Source organism: Egretta garzetta, unplaced genomic scaffold (genome assembly GCF_000687185.1).
Source record: "Egretta garzetta isolate BGI_Z169 unplaced genomic scaffold, ASM68718v1 scaffold48, whole genome shotgun sequence".
In the NCBI taxonomy this organism is placed as follows: domain Eukaryota; kingdom Metazoa; phylum Chordata; class Aves; order Pelecaniformes; family Ardeidae; genus Egretta; species Egretta garzetta.
Window position 1 is genome coordinate 1,486,673 of NW_009260595.1, and position 19,954 is coordinate 1,506,626.

Below are 19,954 nucleotides of genomic sequence, written 5' to 3' on the forward strand. Positions count from 1 at the left end.
GTATTTTTATGGGGTATTTGTTGAGCTATGGAATGCTACTTAGTTAAAGGAAGAAGTTAAAACCAAACCTGTTTGTTAGTTGTTAAAAAATAATATAAAATATCAAAGCAGGACATGGAGACCTAGTCCCTACTTGTGTGATCAAAAGGCACTTTTTCTTACTGAGGTCTCTGCTATTAAGAGAAGTGTTATGATGGCAAACGTTGCCAGAAATCCGTTTGGACTATGTAAGGTGTGAAAAGCTTAATTCTGAATGAGTAAGCATGCTCGGGTTGGCGTGGAAATGCAGAAGCCAATTTTGCACCTGTCATTTTCACGCTGCAGTTGCTTGGCTTATTAGCTATTACTTTTCTGTTAGCTCCAAAATCCAACCTCCTTCCTCTACGCTTCCAAAAATAATAAAGTTGTGCTCTCGGTAAGGGAAACTGCACAAATGCTGACTTGTGGGAAGTGGAGATGCGTGCAAGACTTTGTGCCTTGTTTTTGAAAAATGTACCTGGTTTGAACACAGGTAACTCGCCTTTTGACTTCTGTCCTTGGCCCATTAAAACTGGAAGTTTCCAGTTGACATAATTCAGAGGGCTGGAAAGTAAACAGACCTGGAGAAGTACTCTAGATTCGTTTTGTATACAAAGTTTTCTGAAGTGCTGCCTCTCCTCCAGCTCTAGCTCCAGAGTCCTGTCCTATATGATTTTTATGGAGAAGCTGTTTTTGAGCTCAGACTTGAGTTGCGCTGGTCTGGATGGTCCTGTGCAGAGCCAGCGGGTTGGGCCCATGGAGTACATGGCGGAATCTGAGCCATGAATAAATCTGGCCATAGGCTGGAGCTATACCTCTCCATTGGGTCTGTAAGGCAGAGTTGGGTACAAGCTTGCTGAGGGAAAGATCTGATGCCTCTTCCAACTGGAGAAAAATAAAATATTTTGGCTTCGTAATGTACCAAAAGAAGTAATTTCTCCTTTGAAAGAAATGTAAGTAGTCAGACATGAACTCTCGAGTAGATGGGCATTCTTGAGAGATAGCTGACCGCCTGTAGTTTTGACAGGTGCAACTAATCCAATCGATGTCTGAGATGTTGTTAAGGCTTACAAAAGATTTTATTTTCAGGGCATAATTACATGTCTGCCTTGTTTTACTACATTAACAGTATGAGTCAAGTTTCTAAAGGTTGCCAGTGACATGAATTACTATGAATCTGAGAGAGAATGTGTGCACTGACAATGTGTATTAAAAAAAAAAAAAAAAAAAGCAGTTTCCAAGAAAAGAAAGCAAAGTGCCTTTGACTCATATGGAAATGTCATGAATTTATGGATATCTTGAAACAAGGAAGCTTAATGAGTGGCTTTGTTTTTTAAAAAGTAAAAATGATTCAAAGTATGGAAGTTGTCCCATATTGTACATATATTGTGTAGAGATGAAACTTTCCAGGTGAAGTCTTATTCAACTTGAGCTTCTCAGACCAGTGGTGTAAGGACATGCTTCCCCCTAATATTTGTTGAATTTGATATTTTGGAGGGGGCAGGAGCTGGCAGCTTGGGCCAGCTTTAGGGGACTTGACACCAAATAACAAGATTCTGCTGAGTGACTTGCATATGGCTTAGTGTATCTCCACAAGGTCTTATTTGAGTCAGTAAAGCTATATAATAGCACAAGTTGGGCGTCATGATTATTCTTACAGGATTAATGTGGTAGCTCTGAATTCAAAGTGCTTTGCAGCTACCCATATGTGCCTTGTACGTACTGCTTGGTAGGCATGTCTAGTGATGGGGAAAGGCAATGCTATTTAATAAATTTTTCCCTGGTGAATTTTCTTGATTCTTCAATCTGTTAATAAAATTAAAAAGAGTATTTTCAAGCTAATTGTCATTAAATCTTTCAAATTTCAGAGAGGAGGCTCTGAGTCTTCAGCAGATGGTTGGAAATGAAATGCACATTGGGGGGAACAGAGGCTCTGCCAAATCTGGACCTTGAACAGGACTAGTCAAATAAACAGAAGTGAGACACAGCAGGGATGGTTTGGAATAGGCTTTATTATGGCCAGAAAGCTTCAGGCTGTGAATGACCTAATCAACCTAAGCTCTAGACATGTACCTAAATTAGCTTCTACTTTACCACATCCCCATAGCACTCCGTTCTGCTTCATTCAGATACTATACTAACAGATCTGAGCTCTTTTAAAAGTGGAAGTTTATAACTGTTCTGGCTTGTCCTCTTCTCATTGTATTTATCCTATTCAACTTTCCTAATGCCAGTATTCTTAATTTTCTTTAGTTTCCCCATCCTTTTCCCAGGCTCAGTTCTAGCACTTTTCATGCATTTGAGTTTCAAATGACTTGTTCTTGCAGTTCTACTAGAACAAGAAAACGCAGTAATGGGGGCAGAGCTGCTTGGTGTTGTGGGGCTCTGGAGGGAAGTTTAATTCCCACTTATCCCAAAGGATTTCTGTGTGACCTTGTCTCCTGTCTCATTTCCATGTTTGCAATGTGGAGATAAAGTAACATGCCTTGCCAGAGAAAGGGGGGGCATGCTTTATGTCATATAAAGCACCGTTCCAAAGTGGTCTCTTGCTGTATGCTTTTCCACCCTGCATGGTCCCTACTTCAGTTAGGGCTGCTGTATGTTATTTGAATAACAAACAAGCTTGGACTTGCTTCAGTTCATTTAACTAGGCTTGGCATGATTTCATATGTGCTGCCCACAGACATTACTGTGTGAAATCCTGCTAGGACAACGGTCTGCAGAGAGTATCTGTGAATGTCACAGGGATGGGGACTTGTTCTGAAATAACGTGACTCTGATTATATTTAAGCATTAGCCAGGGCAATGACAAAACACTATGGGCATCCTCCAGTTATTAACTAAATAACTGCCAAGTAGCATCATGTTGGCGACCAACATTTAAAGAATGGTTCAATTGGGAAATTCCGTATGGCAACAGCTTGTCTGTCACTGTGCTGTGAATTTGGTTAGCAAACTGGCCTAGCTTTATTTAAAAAATAGAATTATATATGGCCATATAAACCTTTCTCACTTGATACTTTTTATTCATGAAAGATATAGTCTCATGGCCTTTGAATCAGTCTCTGCTTTATACCAATAGACATGAACTTTTGAAATCTTTTTGTGAAAAGTAGATTACCTTTGAGAGTGAGAGAGGCTATTTAGGGGGGTTGATGTGACTACATAAAAAGTCACTTGGATTTATGAGGAATTATTGCTCTGGAATTCAAGGGGACAGGAATTAACCTGGTATACTAGGTGCTGGTTTGCATTGCCTGAGGTGGTATTCCTAAGTTCTGGGACAACATTATCATGGTTTTGGCATGAATTCAGTGCTTCACGCAGTGGTATGCATTGGATCATGTAATTTCCCTTTGTTGTTCTGGTTTCAAGTATCCATACTTGGAATGATTTACTGGGATTCTAATTCCCTTTACAATTAGTAGACTGGCTTGAGCCCACCGGGTTTCATTCAGAGCCCATTGAAGCTAATGGAGGGGAAAAAAATCCCTTTGACCTCATTTGGCATTGGCTCAAGCTCCTTGTGGCTGAAGCTGATGGCTTCATCAAAACCCACTTAACCTTCCAGGGATGAGTGTGTGACAGGGACTGCTCAGGTCATTCTGGAGCTTCATGGGTTTGCTGGGAGGGGCTCGACTGCTTTCCCTCGCTATTCTCTTTATTACCAATCTAGGTGAGAAGAGCAATTTGAAGAGTAGCAAAAGCCAGTGTGATATCTTTTATGCCTCTAATTATACATGGTCCAACTTCAGCATCTTTTGGGTAACACAGAATTCATACAATTAAAAATGAGTGTAACAGGGAAATATGCCTTAGAATTAACTTTCTGACCTGTTTCTTTTCTTTCTTTCACAATTTTGAAAGTCCCTGAGTTTAAAAAACCAAATCACGCCCCCCCCTACTGTTATTGAGGCATATTCCTGAATCCTTCCATATTTTAGATGTATCTCCGATGAACAAACCTACCCAAATAAACACCTAAATCTAAGCAATTACATAGTGTGCTGATTTGGAACTGAATTTTTTTTTTTCCCCAAGAAAATAAGAAAACAGATAGGAAGAATACAAATGAAGAGAATACAAATGAAGAGAAGAAGATTATCTGCCCTCCTTAACCCTTCCCCAAAGACACATGACAAATTCCCTATCATCGTCTCTTTAGACGTAGCCTAATGCGCCACGTTACCATATAAACAAAAATTTTGAGATGTTATTATCATTAACATTTTTTTCTGTCCTGAAGAATTAGTTTATCTGAAGCTCTCCGACTTCCATTCAGCTTAGTAGGACACAGAAGATGGCTTTACCACAGTTTCTCCAGGCTACAGCCCATCAGGACACCAGAGGAGCTTCTTTATTCCTGAATGCCATGTTCTATTGTAAGACAGGATAGATTTAATGAACCTACAAAGTGGACCTTGCTTCTCTGCTCCTAAGGGTTAGGTAGAAGCCTTACCAGCACCAACATGAGTCGGGACATGGTCCTGGGCAATCTGCTGTGGGGGACCCAGCTTGAGCAGGGGGACTGGACAAGATGACCTCTGAGGCCTGTCCCAATCTCAACCATTCTGTGATTCTGAGTTTAATGAGTGATTCTGTTCAATTGCAAGAAAAGGAATAAGAGTTCATTGACTCCTCCAGGGCAAAATTGAAGGGGACAGATCCTTCATGCCTTTTCATTGGGCTGATGTACTGAGTTAGGATGCTGCAAATAACCACTTGTGAGACAACTGGGCTTTGCATTTCTTGGGGTGGCAGCCTTGGCCATGGATCTTCTGAAGATATATTCCTGGTCCCTTTGATTAGTGCTAGTAGGGAGGAAAGCTACTTCCACCATTGAGGGATACGTTTTCAAAGCAATGTGCAGGGCTTTGGTGTGTGACACCATTAAATGTTAACGTGCATTTTCAAACAAGGAGCCTCAAGGCTAGAGGTAACTCTTTGATCTTTAAAAAGCTTGCCACATAGGGGAGTGAGTTTGAATGTATACTTATGTGTGCGAACACTTGCAGGTAATTAGATTTTGGTTTCAGGGCTGCAGGACTTTGCAGAAATGATTCAGATTTCAAAAGGCTCAAAATAAACATCAGTTCTTATTTATCTCAAGGGATTTAGAGGGGCATAAAATAAACCTTTAATGACTTGAGCCACGCTTTATTAATTGCTTTGTTGAAGAGATAAAACATGTGGGAGTTTGTGTATTAAAATGGGACGTGAATGAGCAGAAATCTAAGCAGGATCTGAATTTAGTTTAAAGAGAGTAAGAAAATACACAGCTGAGCTTTCCTCTGCATTTAAAAGATTATTAGCCTAATATATACAGTTTCTTTGTTTTTAAGGAAGCACGCCTGGATTGAGCCATAATTATATGTGAAAGCATTTGAGCTAGTCATTCAGTATTGAAGGAATAGGATCTGTCTAAACAAAGTGACAAGCAATTAGGGAGCCTGGGGGAGTCTTCTGTTTGTCATATCTGAAAATAAAGTTATGAAATTATTGCCCAAATTGTTCCACATCTGACAGTTGTATCTATAAAGGCTCCTAACAGTAACTTTACAATGATGGTTCTGTTTTGTATACTGTTTTTGACGGGGGCAGTGGAACATAGGTGTTTCGGGTTTTTATGGTTTTGGTGTTTTTTTTTTTTTAATTGACACCTTTTTATTTTCCATATGCAAAGTTCATCACAAGGAGGACTACTGATAGAAGGCGAACCTTTTCCCTTGTTGGGTGAAAAATGGCCTTTTTAGAGAAAATAAAAGGTAGCTGACTGCTAGAGTTCTGCTGGCTTTTAAACTGACACATTAATTGATACTTTAAATTGAAATTGCCATCTTGTTGAATTTCCCCTTTTTTGTTTTTTAGTTGTTTGAATTTTCACTGTGCTTTATAAAATGAAGCATGCCTGGTTTTATTTAATCCCATGTGAAAGAAATACTCTACTGCAATCCTTAGTATATTTTACCTTTTAATTCTGTTATTAATGTTTGTGAGCTTGTTGCAGAACAAATTTTGCAAAACCCTAATGTGAATAGTCCTGTTATATTCTGGTTATGTCCTTTTCTTTTTTTTTTTTTTCCTATTATACTGTACTTGCATAGGTTATGAGAGTTTTCTCCCCTACCCTCCAGTCCTCCTGTATTCTGTGTTAAATCAAGGAGAGCTACTGGTGATCTGTCTCTTTGAAAATCTTTGATGGAGGAAACACTAAAGGAGTTCAAATTATCATGATAATTAGCAGAGATGTTTGTATCAGGTCTGTATCTCTATATGTAAAACTTCTAGTTTATTTTGAACAGGACTGGGAAGTGAGCCACTAACTAGGTGTGACAAGCGTGGCCTGGACACCACCACTTCTAGCTGGCTTCTAAGATTGCCACTAAGGAAAAAAATCTCATTCTTTGGGATTGTAAACTGGGTTTGTACAGATTTTCCTGAATACTGAGTTAAATAGCATCATCAATGTGGATGAAGGGAACATGTATGCTGAATCCATTATTAATAGATAATATAAATAATATCATTTTATAATGAAACTTTTTGGGCATATCTGTTCTCTAAAGCATCTTCAGTATTGACTGAGAAGGATACTGTTTGAGCATGCAAATAAAGTTCAGGTTTTTGTAGTCCCTGTGGGTCCTGAGTAGCTCTGTGTTTTCACCCACAGTCCTCAGCTTGTCCTTTGTACTTTCAAGTGGCCACATGGCCCTTGCCCTTACTTTCTACGTGAGTGAGCAACATCTCTTTCTCAAACTGTTGCTGTCCTAAATAATGAGGGCAGGAAGTAATAAATTTGAAAAGCTGAGCTCAGCAAGACTCAAATCCTGAATGGGTCTGTGAATGAACCGGTAATTAAAAATATCTTTACCAGTTCAGTATCTGCACCACAAGCTTATCCTTCCTAACAGCTCTTGGACTGTATTTGAGGGTGATGGATAGGGCGTCACTGGAAAGATGATGCTGTCATTCACCCTCATGGTGTTCCCCAGTCTTCTGACTGCTTGGTGGGGAGTCCTCTGTCTTCATGTTTGCTAACATCTTCTAGTACACTTGTGTGTTGGGTCTGGCTGAGATGGAGTTAATTTTCCCCATAGCAGCCCTCATAGTGCTGTGCTTTGTATTAGTAACTAGAAAGGTGTTGATAACACACCAGTGTTGTGGCTACTGCTGAGCAGTGCTCCTACACCATCAAGGCTGTCTCTCCAACATTTTTTACCCCCTCACCAGTAGGCTGGAGGTGGGCAAGATCTTGAGAAGGGGACATAGCCAGGACAGCTGACCGAAACTGACCAAAGGGACAGTCCATACCATATGATGCACGGTCAGGAATAAAAGCTAAGAGAAAGGAGGAGGAAGGAGGGGCATTTGTTTTTTTATTGTATTTGTCTTCTGGAGCAACCACTAGACATAGTGAAGCCCTGCTTCCCACGAAGTGGCTGGACATCACCTACTGATGGGAAGTTTTCCTTTTGCTACCATGTATGTCCTTTGCTTTTGCTTTTATTAAACTGCCTTTATTTTGACCCATGATTCTTTTTTTTCCCCTCTAATTTTATCGTCCTGCTGTCCTGCTGAGGACAGGAGTGATAGGGTGGCTTGGTGGCACCTGGCGTGCAGCCAAGGTCAACCCATCACAACTTGCTTAATGTCAGTGGGTGATGAAAGTTTCTTAGAGTCAGGAAATACTTTCCACTTACAAGTAAATTCAATTGCAGAGATGCTGAAGTGAGTCTAAAGTCATGGGCCGCAACCATAGTGCCGTGAATGCGGAGGACCGTCATTGTTTTATGCCATGGATCTTGTTCGGAGCATGGAATTGGAGCCTAACATAGTATAAGACTGTAGCAGAAATGATAGCATGAGGGTCTCAGTACTGATTTCCAACATAATCATGGTTAGTTAGAGAGAAAAATCAAAATTTGTGTATAAACTCTCTTGCTTGTTTGATAACACGTTTGATCTAACAGATCTATAGGTTTCTTCTGTGGCACTAAAAATGCCACTGTGACAAATGAAGAGAGCACATGCTGCCTTAAGAAATGCCTGGCAGAAATTTTCATCTTTAAACTGGCATCAAAGCTGCATTCACCTTGCTTAAGAATGGGAATTTTTAACTTTTTTCAATCCAGTCCCTTATCTAAACCATTAACTTGCATAGAAGAGTCTTAAAAATTGGTGTTTTGGGGCTAAATAAGGCTTTTTTGTTGGAGGTTATTGAGACCTGAAATGATTACTTATCATCCCTTGAAATGACATTACATTTAAATGCAATGGTACATGGGCACTTACTACTACCTTCATTTCTGTTAATCCTTGCTCACAGCCTGCAAATTGAACATTCTCTCAGCCTGATGGGATGCACTGAAATTCTCAGAGTTATAATTGCTTTTCAGTATGCCAACCTGCACGTTACATGACTTGAAGAGGTTCTCTTCCAAACAGAAAATATTTAGTGAACCCCATGCTGTGTGATTTTTTCCCTTTAATCAGCTTTATCCATGAGTTCATCAAAGACTCAAAGGAAAAATAAAAATTGAATTCACTTGACCATGATTGATTTAAAAATTCAAGGGACAACCTCTTGCTTATTGACGGCTTTTAAATTGCTGTGCATTGTTGTTACCTGGGTATGCCGGTGAAATTCATCAGCATTCTGTGTCTTCTTGGCTGCTTCTGTTGTTTGCTTAGAGATAGTGGCTGTAAATTCAGATGTGCACAAAATAACCTTACCAGACAAGGATACGGCATTGTCTGAAAGCTTTTGCAATGACTGCCTGTATAAATGAGAGTGTTTCCATAGAGGTTCATAGGAAAGCCAGAGAAGAAAAACCTTGTTTGAGAATTAGAAAGCTGAGGCCTGATCAAGCTTCTCATGTGGTGGAAGTTGCCCACCTTCATTGCCCTTATGAAGTGGTGGTTGGGTTAAAGAGAGAGAGAACAAGAATGAGGTATCACATTGATGCAGATGCTTATGGGTCTTGCTCCAAGGTTGGGGGAAACTGTAGCTCTGCAAAGAATCTGAGAGTATGTGAACCATAGTACTGTGCTGGGGAAGCAGAAGGAGACAAGAATTCAGAAAGGGCTAATTCTTCCTTAACTTCCCTTTATACATTCATCCCTGAACTCATGGAAATCAGGGTGTCCCGATTAAAATGTGAATCCTCAAAAGAAAACCCACCATGGGAATAGGATTCTTGTTTCTATTCTCTAAGGTACCCCCTACTAACACACTGCACCTCCACAAAGGCTGAGTAAGGTAATAGGAGTCCTTGCTTAAGGGTCTGAGCTTATGTGTCTGCGGTCACAGGTGTGATGGTAATAAGCAGTTGGTGTTGAGATGCTCCACTGAAGTTTGCAAGCATGCTAAATTTGAAGGTCATTAAAGGCGTGGGGGATAGCATAGATGTCAGTCTGTATGAAAGACTCATCCAGTTTGGAGAAGTAATCAGAACTGTATTTCTGTCTTGTTGGGCTGAATATCAGGTGGTAGAAGACGGCATGGTTCTACTTAGATTGTTGAAGCTATTCTATTTCCAAATTGGACAGAAAATGGATTTCTTTTTCCCCAATGGTGTTAGTTACCTGAGGTGGTCAACTCTCCCCACCCCTGCAAATAAACTATTTATGTTTCCTGAATTGGTTTTCATGTTCTAGTCAGCATGCTAACCTATTTGCTGCTGTAGTTGAGCAGAAAGCTTTTTCTTCTTTCTCTCCTGGTGTGGTGTGTGTGGGTTTTTTTTTTTTTTTAAATAAACCTTATTCTCATTGAAACAGGTATTTAAAGTCCCATTTGAAAAAATTGTGGTTAGACAGCTTGGAAAAACTCCTTCACCAATGAATTCCTGAACAATCTTAACACTGAGTTACATCAGCAGAAAATCTTCCTTGCATGTTCCTTTTATGTTGGTGAATGCCTATACTGAACTCACTCCAGCTGCCTCTGATCATTGTTATGTTTTTCTTCTAATAATGAGCCTGGCAGCCTTGCTGATGAGTGCATATACGTTAACATATTTTTCTGCAAATTCAGTATTGTTTTAATTGTGCGTATTATGATATTTTAAGGCAAATGCTGTTCTGGTTTTTGGAATCCATGGTTTGATGGATGGAGTCCTGAACTCCTTCAGTGATGATCTCTGGTCAACAGGGCATGCCTGTAGCAAAGTCTGATACTTTTGAAGGACATCAAGTTTATGGTTTTGCAAGTGCTGCTAAAAATTCTGAAACTTTAAAAGACAGTCTTAATCTTTCAGTTATATCAACTACTTGGTTTGAAATGCACAAGTAATACATCATGTAGGCTAGGATAAAAAGGATGCTTGTGATGATGTCTGGCCATAGCAAAGGGCCTCTCTGTTCTTGGATTGTATATTTCTTAATGTAGCAAAAACTGCCCTGTGTTGGAAAAAAAAAAAAATCACCCACCTGTGTTTTCCTGTACAGAAGGGCAATCTCTGGATATATCGCCCTGCCATGGATTGAAGGGATTTATACTGTCTGTCCCCTAAAGCATGTTATATGTCAAAAGGGCAAACTTCAGATATAAAACCTGTTCCACCCCCTGGGTCAGCTCTGTAGCTTTCTGATGTCAGGTCAAAGATCAGAGCACTCTTAAATTAGCAGGATCTCACAAATGTGGAAGGAAAAGGCAAATAAGCACAAGAAGTGCTATATTCTGAGTAGAAAGTAGTAAGAACCCCTGACAACTGCTGTTACACCTGCTGAGAATAAATCATGGCTTTGGACAATGATATGCTTTTGCAGGTTTGTTCATTGGAATATAAATGTTGACAAGCTGAGTCACCACATCCTTTTGATGTGGTCTTTTTTTCCTTTCCATATAGAAATAACAATGATTTCAGTAATTGTTGAGGTCTCAGACTATCCTCTTATTTGATGGATTTCTGTGGCAGATTTGCTGTTCATCGGCAACACTTCATTCCTGTCCTAACCCCACCCCCAACCCCTTTGATCTAATGAAAAGCGAATAGTATGGCAGGGACTATGACAGAGCTGGAATATGAGAACATTCATTCCTTAAACAGAAGACCACTTTTCTTTAACTAATTTTTGTTGGTAATTGGCTTTTTCAGATGTTCTTTGACCGTCTTGAAACAAGTATTGCTTCTGTATATTCGTTTACTGGAGCTGCATTAATAGTTATTTGAAATTCACATTTTGGCTTCATAAGTTCAAGTGTAAGGCGATTGCTGTGTTCCTCAAATTGACTCCTACTTCATTATTGTGAGTAGGAGTTACACAGTAGACATGTTTGTTTCAGTAAAAATTTAGACCCATGATTGAATCAGAGTTTTTTGAGAACCCTTTATATCATTCAAAACCAGATGACCACTTTTGTGAGGTAGGGTTACATGACAGTCTCACTTCTGTGCCCGGCAAGATCATGGAGCAGATCCTCCTGGAAACTGTGCTAAGGCACATGGAAAATAAGGAGGTTATTTGTGACAGCCTGCATGGCTTCATTAAGGGCAAGTCATGCCTGACAAATTTGGTGGCCTTCTATGACAGGGTTACAGCGTTGGTGGATAAGGGAAGACCAACTGACATCATCTACCTGGACTTGTGCAAAACGTTTGACATTGTCCCATGTGACACCCTTCTCTCTAAATTGGAGAGACATGGGTTTGATTGCTGGACCACTTGGTGGATAAGGAAATGGATGGATGGTCACGCTCAAAGAGTTGTGGTCAATGCTTGGTGTCCAGGTGGAAACCAGTGACGAGTGGCATTCCTCAGGGGTCAGTATTGGGACCAGCACAGTTTTTTGTTGGCAACATGGACAGTGCGAATGAGTGCACCCTCAGCAAGTTTGCTGATGACACCAAGCTGTGTGGTGCAGTCGACATGCTGGTGGGAAGGGATGCCATCCAGAGGGATCTTGACAGGCTTGAGAGATCAGCCCATGTGAACATCATGAAGTTCAACAAGGCCAAGTGCAAGGTCCTGCAAGTGGGTCAGGCAGTCCCAAGCACAGATAAAGGCTGGGCAGAGAATGGATTGAGAGCAGCCCTGAGGAGAAGGACTTGGGGGTACTGGTGGATGAAAAACTGGACATGAGCCTGCAATGTGCGCTTGCAGCCCAAAAAGACAATTGTATCCTGGACTGCATCAAAAGAAGCGTGATCAGCAGGTCAAGGGAGGTGATTCTCCCCCTCTGCTCTGCTCTCGTGAGACCCCACCTGGAGTACTGCGTTCAGCTCTGGGGCCCCCAATATAAGAAGGACATGGACCTGTTGGAGTGGGTCCAGAGGAGGGCCGTGATCAGAGGGCTGGAGCACCTCTCGTATGAAGACAGGCTGAGAGAGTGGGGCTTGTTCAGCCTGGAGAAGAGAAGGCTCCAGGGAGACCTTATAGCATCCTTCCAGTACCTGAAGGAGGGCTACAAGAAAGCTGGAGAGGGACTTGTATAAGGGCGTGTAGTGATAGGACAAGGGGTAATGGCTTTAAATTGAAAGAGGGTAGAGGTAGGTTAGATAGAGGAAGAAATTCTTCACTATGAGGGTGGTGAGGCACTGGGATAGGTTGCCCAGAGAAATGGTGGATGCCCCATCCCTGGAAGTGTTCAAGGCCAGGCTGGATGGGGCTTTGAGCAACCTGATCTAGTGGAAGGTGTCCCTGCCCATGGCAGGGGGTTGGAACTAGATGATCTTTAAGGTCCTTTCCAACCCAAACCATTCTATGATTCTGTGTGCAGACTGTATCATAAAAGGATGCTCTATAAATATACTGATTGAGTAATACTTTCATGTCAAGGTTTACAGGCATATGAAAGAACACTTATGTAATTTATAGTTGTTTAGAAAGAGTTCATGATTAGCTAAACTATTGATGTTTACTTGCAGTACAGTGAGGGAAGAAAAAGGAACGTTGTGTTGTTAAGTACTTTCTCTAGTGTCTTATATCTCAAAAAATATGCCAATGCCTTTCAGCTAACAGATGGAGTTCACAGCTGTGCATGTGAGTATAGCCAGTCTCTAGGAGAGGAAAAAAAAAAAGAAAAAAGAAGGAATTCCTCTTTACAGCAAAACTGTTCTTTTTTTTTTTTCCCTCTTCATTTTTCCAAGAATCACTTACTAAGATATTCATGGTAGTAGAACCTAGTAGTACGTGGTAGTCCCACTGAGGTGCTTTGTGTAGGGGCTCTTGATACAGAAATCATCTGTCAGTCTCATTTAAATCTGTAGCCATAATGTGTTACTGCATCTTCTGTTTCTTTCGCATGCATTTTTTTCCCCTCACAGAAGCTCCTCCTTCTCCCGTACGCATACACCTCATTGGACTGTAAAGGTGGAAGGTTAATTTCCACATTAAATCCAATATTTATTTCTCATCTTTACAAAGGAGAATTGCAGCTACAGAAGGCAGGAGAAAAACAGATGAAGTGGAAGGCATCAGTTGTCACTCCTGAGCACTGTTAGAGGCATGGTACAAAATGCATGGTTTACGTCTTTAAAACAAAGTATGCCATTAAGTGGGTAATGCTAAGAGGAATTTTATCTAGCCTATAAATACCAGTGAATCTTTTCAACTTCAAATCCCAGTACGGAGACAATTTACAGTTGCAATCAAAATGATGCACACAATTTAACTTCAGCACCATCTGTAACTCTGCTGGTATTTTAATAATGAATAAAATTATATCTTGGCAACAAAAGTCCCACTTAAATAAAATACCTTTAAGTTCCAAGCAAAACCTCCAAGAGGAAGCTACAAGGCCTCTGATATACCCTGAAATAACCTTCATGTTTACTATAAAATAGACATATCTACATTTAAATAGCAAGCTGTGGACCAAAGGTCTGTGGGGTTATGTGAAGCCCTTGTCAAACTACCTCTGAAGCTCAGGGGTTGTGGTTCAGGCAGGGGTTTGCCCAGCTGGTCACAAGCAGTCCTGCCCTCGTTGCACAACTTGTATCTGGCTCAGCAGAAATGGATGAGTGAGGTCTAATCCGGGAGCTCTTTGCTGATGGACCAAGCCCTATGTAGAAAAGCACATACAGGGGGCAGTTATCTTCCCTTAAAAAGCCTTTTATTACCATGGGATGATGCAGGAGGCATGTCGCTTACCCGCTTCTGAATTCCTCTTTTGGACTCCATTGTAAGGCCTACCCACACCAGCTTCTGGTTATAATTTTCTCTTCTTTTTCATCTTTTCCAACTTGTGTATTTTGCAAAGAGGAGGCAATTTTTGCACTGTTAATAGTTTGCATGCTGGGTCCTGTTCCCTACCCTTCCTTCAGTTGCATTGTTGAGCAATACTAGTGCCACATTCATGCTCTGAGTACTGCTGTCTTGTGGTATTTATGACTATTTCATGATCCTTATAGTTGCTAATAAAGTAGCTGCATCATAGACCATAGTCTTACTGTGGATTATCAAATACTTTCTATTTATGGTGATATGAGAATGTTGGCATAAGTATGGTGCTACTTATCATGCCAATAAGAGGTCCTGACTAACAATATGTTACTAGGTAAAAGTAATGTGAGCTTCACAGTCAAAGATTTTCTGCACATTTGTCTCTGTGACGGTAGAGTGATACTAAAAGCAGTTCAAATCTGATGTAGAGGAAATTCATGGAGCCCAGGGATTGGTGATCTTTCACTCATCACATCCTCTTCATCAAAGCTTCGACTAAGGAAATGTTAGTGACCTTTCTGGATGGCCTTCACATGAGATCAGTGTGTTTTGTCCCACTGACTCTTCAAGTGGACAAGGGAAATAACAGGGCTTGTTTGTTAACACATCTCAGTTATGGTTAGTAATGACCCTGTCTGCATTCCAGGGATTGATCCTCTTCAAAGGACAGGGTGAAAGAAACATTAGTGTGATCATGATGGGTTTTGGGGGTTTATGGCTTTCTAAATATCTTCAGTGTCCACTAATCAGAATCATCTAAATTCATATTGGTTGCTGCCACTGGTGTTATCTCAAGCTTGAAGAAAGTTATAAGTTGGATCATGCCATGCCTACCAACACTGATGTAAAGTATGTACTAGAAGTATTAGTACAGTAGGGCTGAATTGCTGATTTCTATGCAAAATCAATTTTGGTAATATATTAGCTGTGTTTCAGAAGCCTGCTGTACTTCAGAAGCATTTGAAATCCTGTCTCTCTTGGACTTGGACACATTTTTCTCAGTTATTTTTTCATACTTGTGACAGGTGTTGAAGGCCTTCACAAAATACAGAGCTTAATTAGATATTTGGACGAAAGGCCTTTTCTGAAATTCATTATTTTATGGACTATTAGCTAAAGCTGGTATTATCTGGCATGTTTCAAAGGAGCCCAAGAGTTTTAGTGTCTAAATCTTATTTGGATGCTTTTGAACTAGTAACATTTTTATTTGTGTTTTAAAATAAATGCTTTTGGACAAAATTAAAATACATGGGGGAGGGCAGAGAGAAGATTTCTTTGTCTTTACCTGGAGGGCAATTAAAGCTACAAGAAAGAAGCAAAGCCAACAAACCAAACAACTTCATAACAGGTAGATTGGCGAGTTTCTCATTTGTTTTTTGTTAATTTATTATTATTTTCTAAAAGTCAAAAGTGAATAAAAATCAGAAAAATTGAGTTGATACGGGTAAATATTTTCCATAATTTCAGAAGCAAGATTGATGACAGTTCTAATAATACACGTGACACTGTGAATGCTATCCATAATTGCGTGTTTCTCAGAACTCAGCGTAGTCAAGGTCAGCACCCATTTCTCAAATGCAAGTCAACATCTGTATTGTTATGTAATTTGCATGACTAAGATGGCTTATGGCTTACAGGTGCAATTAGAGACGCTTTTTTCTTCTTTTTCCCCTACATATCTGGTCGATAAGGAAACATAGGAGGAAACAAGTGGCTAGTAAATGTTTTTCTTTGTGAGTGTCCAGTTGTTTTAAATGATTCTGTAGTGTGGAATTTTCTTTGATAAAAACAATGTTTTTAATAGACATGTAATGCAGTTGACTCAAAGCAAAGTTCTCATTCTGACATGCAAAATTCCAAGGCGAAAGGAGTAGGGTCAGAAACTAGAAACCTGGGAGCAGCGGTAATAAAGGTCTGGTTCTGCCATACCAAGCAAGGGAGATGAAGTCTCTTGAAATGTGTGCTGGGATTGTGTGGTGGGAATCAGGATACCTTGGCTTTGTTTTTGGTTTTACTATGGGTCTTTTCTGACCTTGCGTGAGCACAAAATGTTTCATCTTTCTTATCTGCACCCATCAAAAAAGGAAGTATAATAATAACATCCTTTCTTAGAGAGTTTTGTAGTCTTGAGAGAAGTGTGTATTGGGTTTGGTGGTTGTTTTTTTTCCGCGCCTCCCCTCTCCCCCCCCGATTCTGCCTTCTCATGGTAGCAGGGCCTATGGGATGATCCTTACTGTGCGTGTACATCCTACCTTTTTGGACCCCGTGGCCTATTTCAGCTAAGTTTTACAAAGAGATATCAATCTCAGATCTGTACAGTTCGTATGTGTGGTATCTCTGACAGGGGATGCATTAGAGCTACTCTGCATAGGATCTGGATTGTTCTGCAAGTTGACTGATGCATCCTAAGCATTTTACTGTACTGTACTTTGAAATTTCATTTGGTACATAAGAGCTGTGCCATGGCCTGCATTGTAGGTCTGTGCATGTAGAGCTGTCGGGTGCAACCTCCAGTTTTGCAAGGTGAATTTTGACTGAGGAAAAGGCAGAAGAGTGACCTTGCATCTCGTCAGAGTATCTGTTCAAGAACCAGCTTCACTTGGAGGAAATTCCTGCTTGCACTCTCAAGTCAATCAATTGTTACTCTCTTACCTATCAGAAGTTGGACTGTATTGATCCTGGTGCTCTTAGAACAATCTCCAAATTGTTAATGCTATCCTAAATCCTAAAGCCTTAAAATGACATGTTTTTATAGTTAGATATGAATTCAGGGAAGGATCCCTGGCAGTAGTGTGGTTTTTGTTGAGGAAAACCAAATAAGGATCCCAGAACTTGGTGTGAAAATTGTGTTGTAACACTGTAGTAGCAGAGATCCAGGTGAGCATGTCTGGGGACAGAAGCAAGGGATGTGGAAATGCAGACAAAGCATCTGGAAGTTAGAAAAGCTAATTGTAACTTCCCAGGCTGGAACCTCCAGAGATCCCAGGGAAAACCTTAAATTCATTGCTCGGAAATGGTTTACACTTGCTACTGTGCTGAGATGTTTGGGGTCCTGTAGGTATCCAATCATACCATCAGGGAACGGTGAGAATCCAGAGATTGTCACTATGACTCTTGTCATGGGCAATTTGTGGATCACAGGCTGATGTGGTGAGTTCTTTCCTGGTCCAGGAGCAACCACAGGAAACTGAAGAGAGCCAGCAGTCTAGGCACTATTTAAATTGAAGTATCTGCATTCAATTATTTTCAACTTCAGGTTTTAAGTGACACTAAATAGTCATAGATCTGTTGCTAAGACCTTGAACCACCTTTTGAGAGGTTCCCAACCTCTCCACTGGGTTTTATAAAATGCAGAAGTTTGAGTGAGTCCAGTGCCCTGATGTACTCACCATTTGAAATCTTCGTTTAAATCACTGTTCAGGTCACAAGTGACAGTGAATTTAAGGGCCTCATTTTAATTTACAGATTTTTTTTTTAAGTCCAGACAGAACAATTATGGCCTGACCTCATGTTTTTCAGGGAGCATGGCACTCCATGGTCATTTCTGCAATGCAGTCATAAGTTCTCGTTGAGACTCAAAGGCTGTAAGTGACAGAGAATCTGGTCAGGACCTTGGTAACTTGTTTTGTTGGCTAATTATCCTCATGGTCAAAACATCAGTGGCGTACTTGTCCTTAATTTGTCTAACTCGCAGATCTTGTTAGGCCTTTTTGCTGATGGTAGCGCAAGAGACGGAAAGGATTTCGTACTTAAGTTTTTTTGAGGTCCATCAGTCAATGCACTGATATAAATGATATTGATTACACTGATTTTTTCATATAGAGAAAGATTTTCATTACAACAGCCTAGATATTTTTGTGGAGAGCCATTGCAGAAAGAGATGAGAAATGTTTTAATGTAATCTGGCTCATTACAGGAAAGGTATTACCCAGTTTTAGATCAGTCTAAATTTGCTGTCATAACTATAATTTTTATAGTGATTTTTTTACTTTTATTCCTTGCCTTTTATAGTAATGAAATATCATTAGTGCATTATTCCCTGCCCCTCTCTCCCTCCCACATCCTTGCAAATTGTATATTTACTCTGTGAGTGTGAGAATGCTGTGGTGCCTGAGATCCTGCTAACCTGCAGGACTTATCCAGTAATTAGATCCATGTTTGCTTCATGGGAGATTCAATTAAAAATGAGAGGGTTTTATTATTACTGTTATTCCCTACTGAAACCCTGCACTATGTTCTTGAGTGTATATGTGACAGAATTATAATGAGCACACTTGCTTTGCTAACTCCATCCTTATTCAAACGTTATGGACTCAAAAATTCAACTTGAGTGTTAGCCTAGCCCATCTGTCCTCAGATGAGGATGTGAAAGTAAGAGGAGAAAGACATAGCAGACTGTTCATTTGAGCAAACAAAACTGATTTGTGTATGTGTGTGAGCTTGGGGGAGAAATGACGGAAGGAGGGTAGATCATCAAACCGCATCCTCTGAACTGAAAACATTTTCAAGTTTTCAAGTGTTTGATGTCTTAACAACAGCTCCTGTCCAGTTGCCATCCCACCAGGCTGTTGTTCTGGGGGGTGAATTTCAGTCTTGCCTATGAGTTCAAGTATGCTTGTGCTCTTTCTCTAGTCTCTGTCTACTAAATAGAAACAAACACTGTCTCCAGATAGCACAAGTTGGCATATTTGTTGCTCATGTGATGACCTCTGTGTGTTTTGTTTTTTGCTTTTTTTTTTTAGATAATTGTGATGATGCATTGGTATCTCCCTTACCTTCAACAGCACTTACCAGTTCCTCTGAGCTCTTCAGTACTCACAGTCCCAGCTTTGCAAAGCTCAACAGGCGAGATGGTAAGGTTTCAGTATGAAATGCCTAAACCTTTTAATTTACAAAAATAACTTTTTATGCTGTTTGTATGCAGTGCATTCAGAGCCAAGTTGAATAGAGCTGTTAGTTTATGCTTCTGTGAAAGCTCTATTAAGGAGCAATTCCTTCCTTTATAGAAAACTTCTTTTGAATGTGAAGCTCTCTGCTTCTTTTCTAGAAACATCCTGAAGGAAGTTCAGATAGTGTTTTTGCTTTTGAAGAGAGTTCCTGTAATCTTCAGAGCTTGAAGGTCATTAGGCTTGAAGACACGATTCTAAAATGTAGGTGTCTGTTAAAGCTAGTAGCAACTAGATATTAAAGTTCCAGTGATTACACAACTCTGCAGAAATAGTGAAAATGAATGAAAAAATTTTGCAGGCATTCGCAATGAGAAATGTTTGAGGCCTGGATAATGAGTTCACACACAAGGTGAAACTGTTAGGATCAAGCCTGGTGTCAGAAAAGAGAACTTGGCAGTATCTATGATGTCACTTGACACTGTGTTGCAAACTTGGGGCGTTGGCTTCCATCTTATCCCCGAGTTAAAGCCTCAAAAAGAGGAAAGCCCTGTATTATCACATTACAGGTGGTTTTCATTATTAGAAACACTAGAAAATATACTAGAACATAAATGAGAATTTTCCTACTTAAACATAGTCTCTGAAACAACTGTTTTAATCAAACACCATTTGATAAATCTACAGAAAGACAGTAAAGGGCGCTCTCTCAGATGCTTGGCACTAATGAGTTTCTAGGCCATTGGAGAAGTGTTAGATGGGAGTTACCATGTCATACTTAAATTCCCAAATCACAATTCCTCAGCAAGTAAAAGGTGATACGGTAGTTGCTCAACATACAGAAAGTTGTAAACACTGAGCATGTTTGAGCTTGCCCCGCCTTTGTC

General features: G+C 40.2%; 1 protein-coding gene across 1 annotated transcript in view; it reads left to right on the top strand.

The window, feature by feature from the left end:
- The first annotated feature begins 11,317 nt into the window (after positions 1-11,317).
- CNTNAP5 (contactin associated protein family member 5) overlaps positions 11,318-19,954 on the top strand; it is a 232,003-nt gene continuing 223,366 nt past the window's right edge. Inside the window, exons 1-2 of the mRNA XM_035900233.1 lie at positions 11,318-11,378; positions 18,924-19,034. Of these exons, the coding sequence (XP_035756126.1) occupies positions 11,318-11,378; positions 18,924-19,034 (172 nt within the window). The remainder of the gene's footprint in view (positions 11,379-18,923; positions 19,035-19,954) is intronic.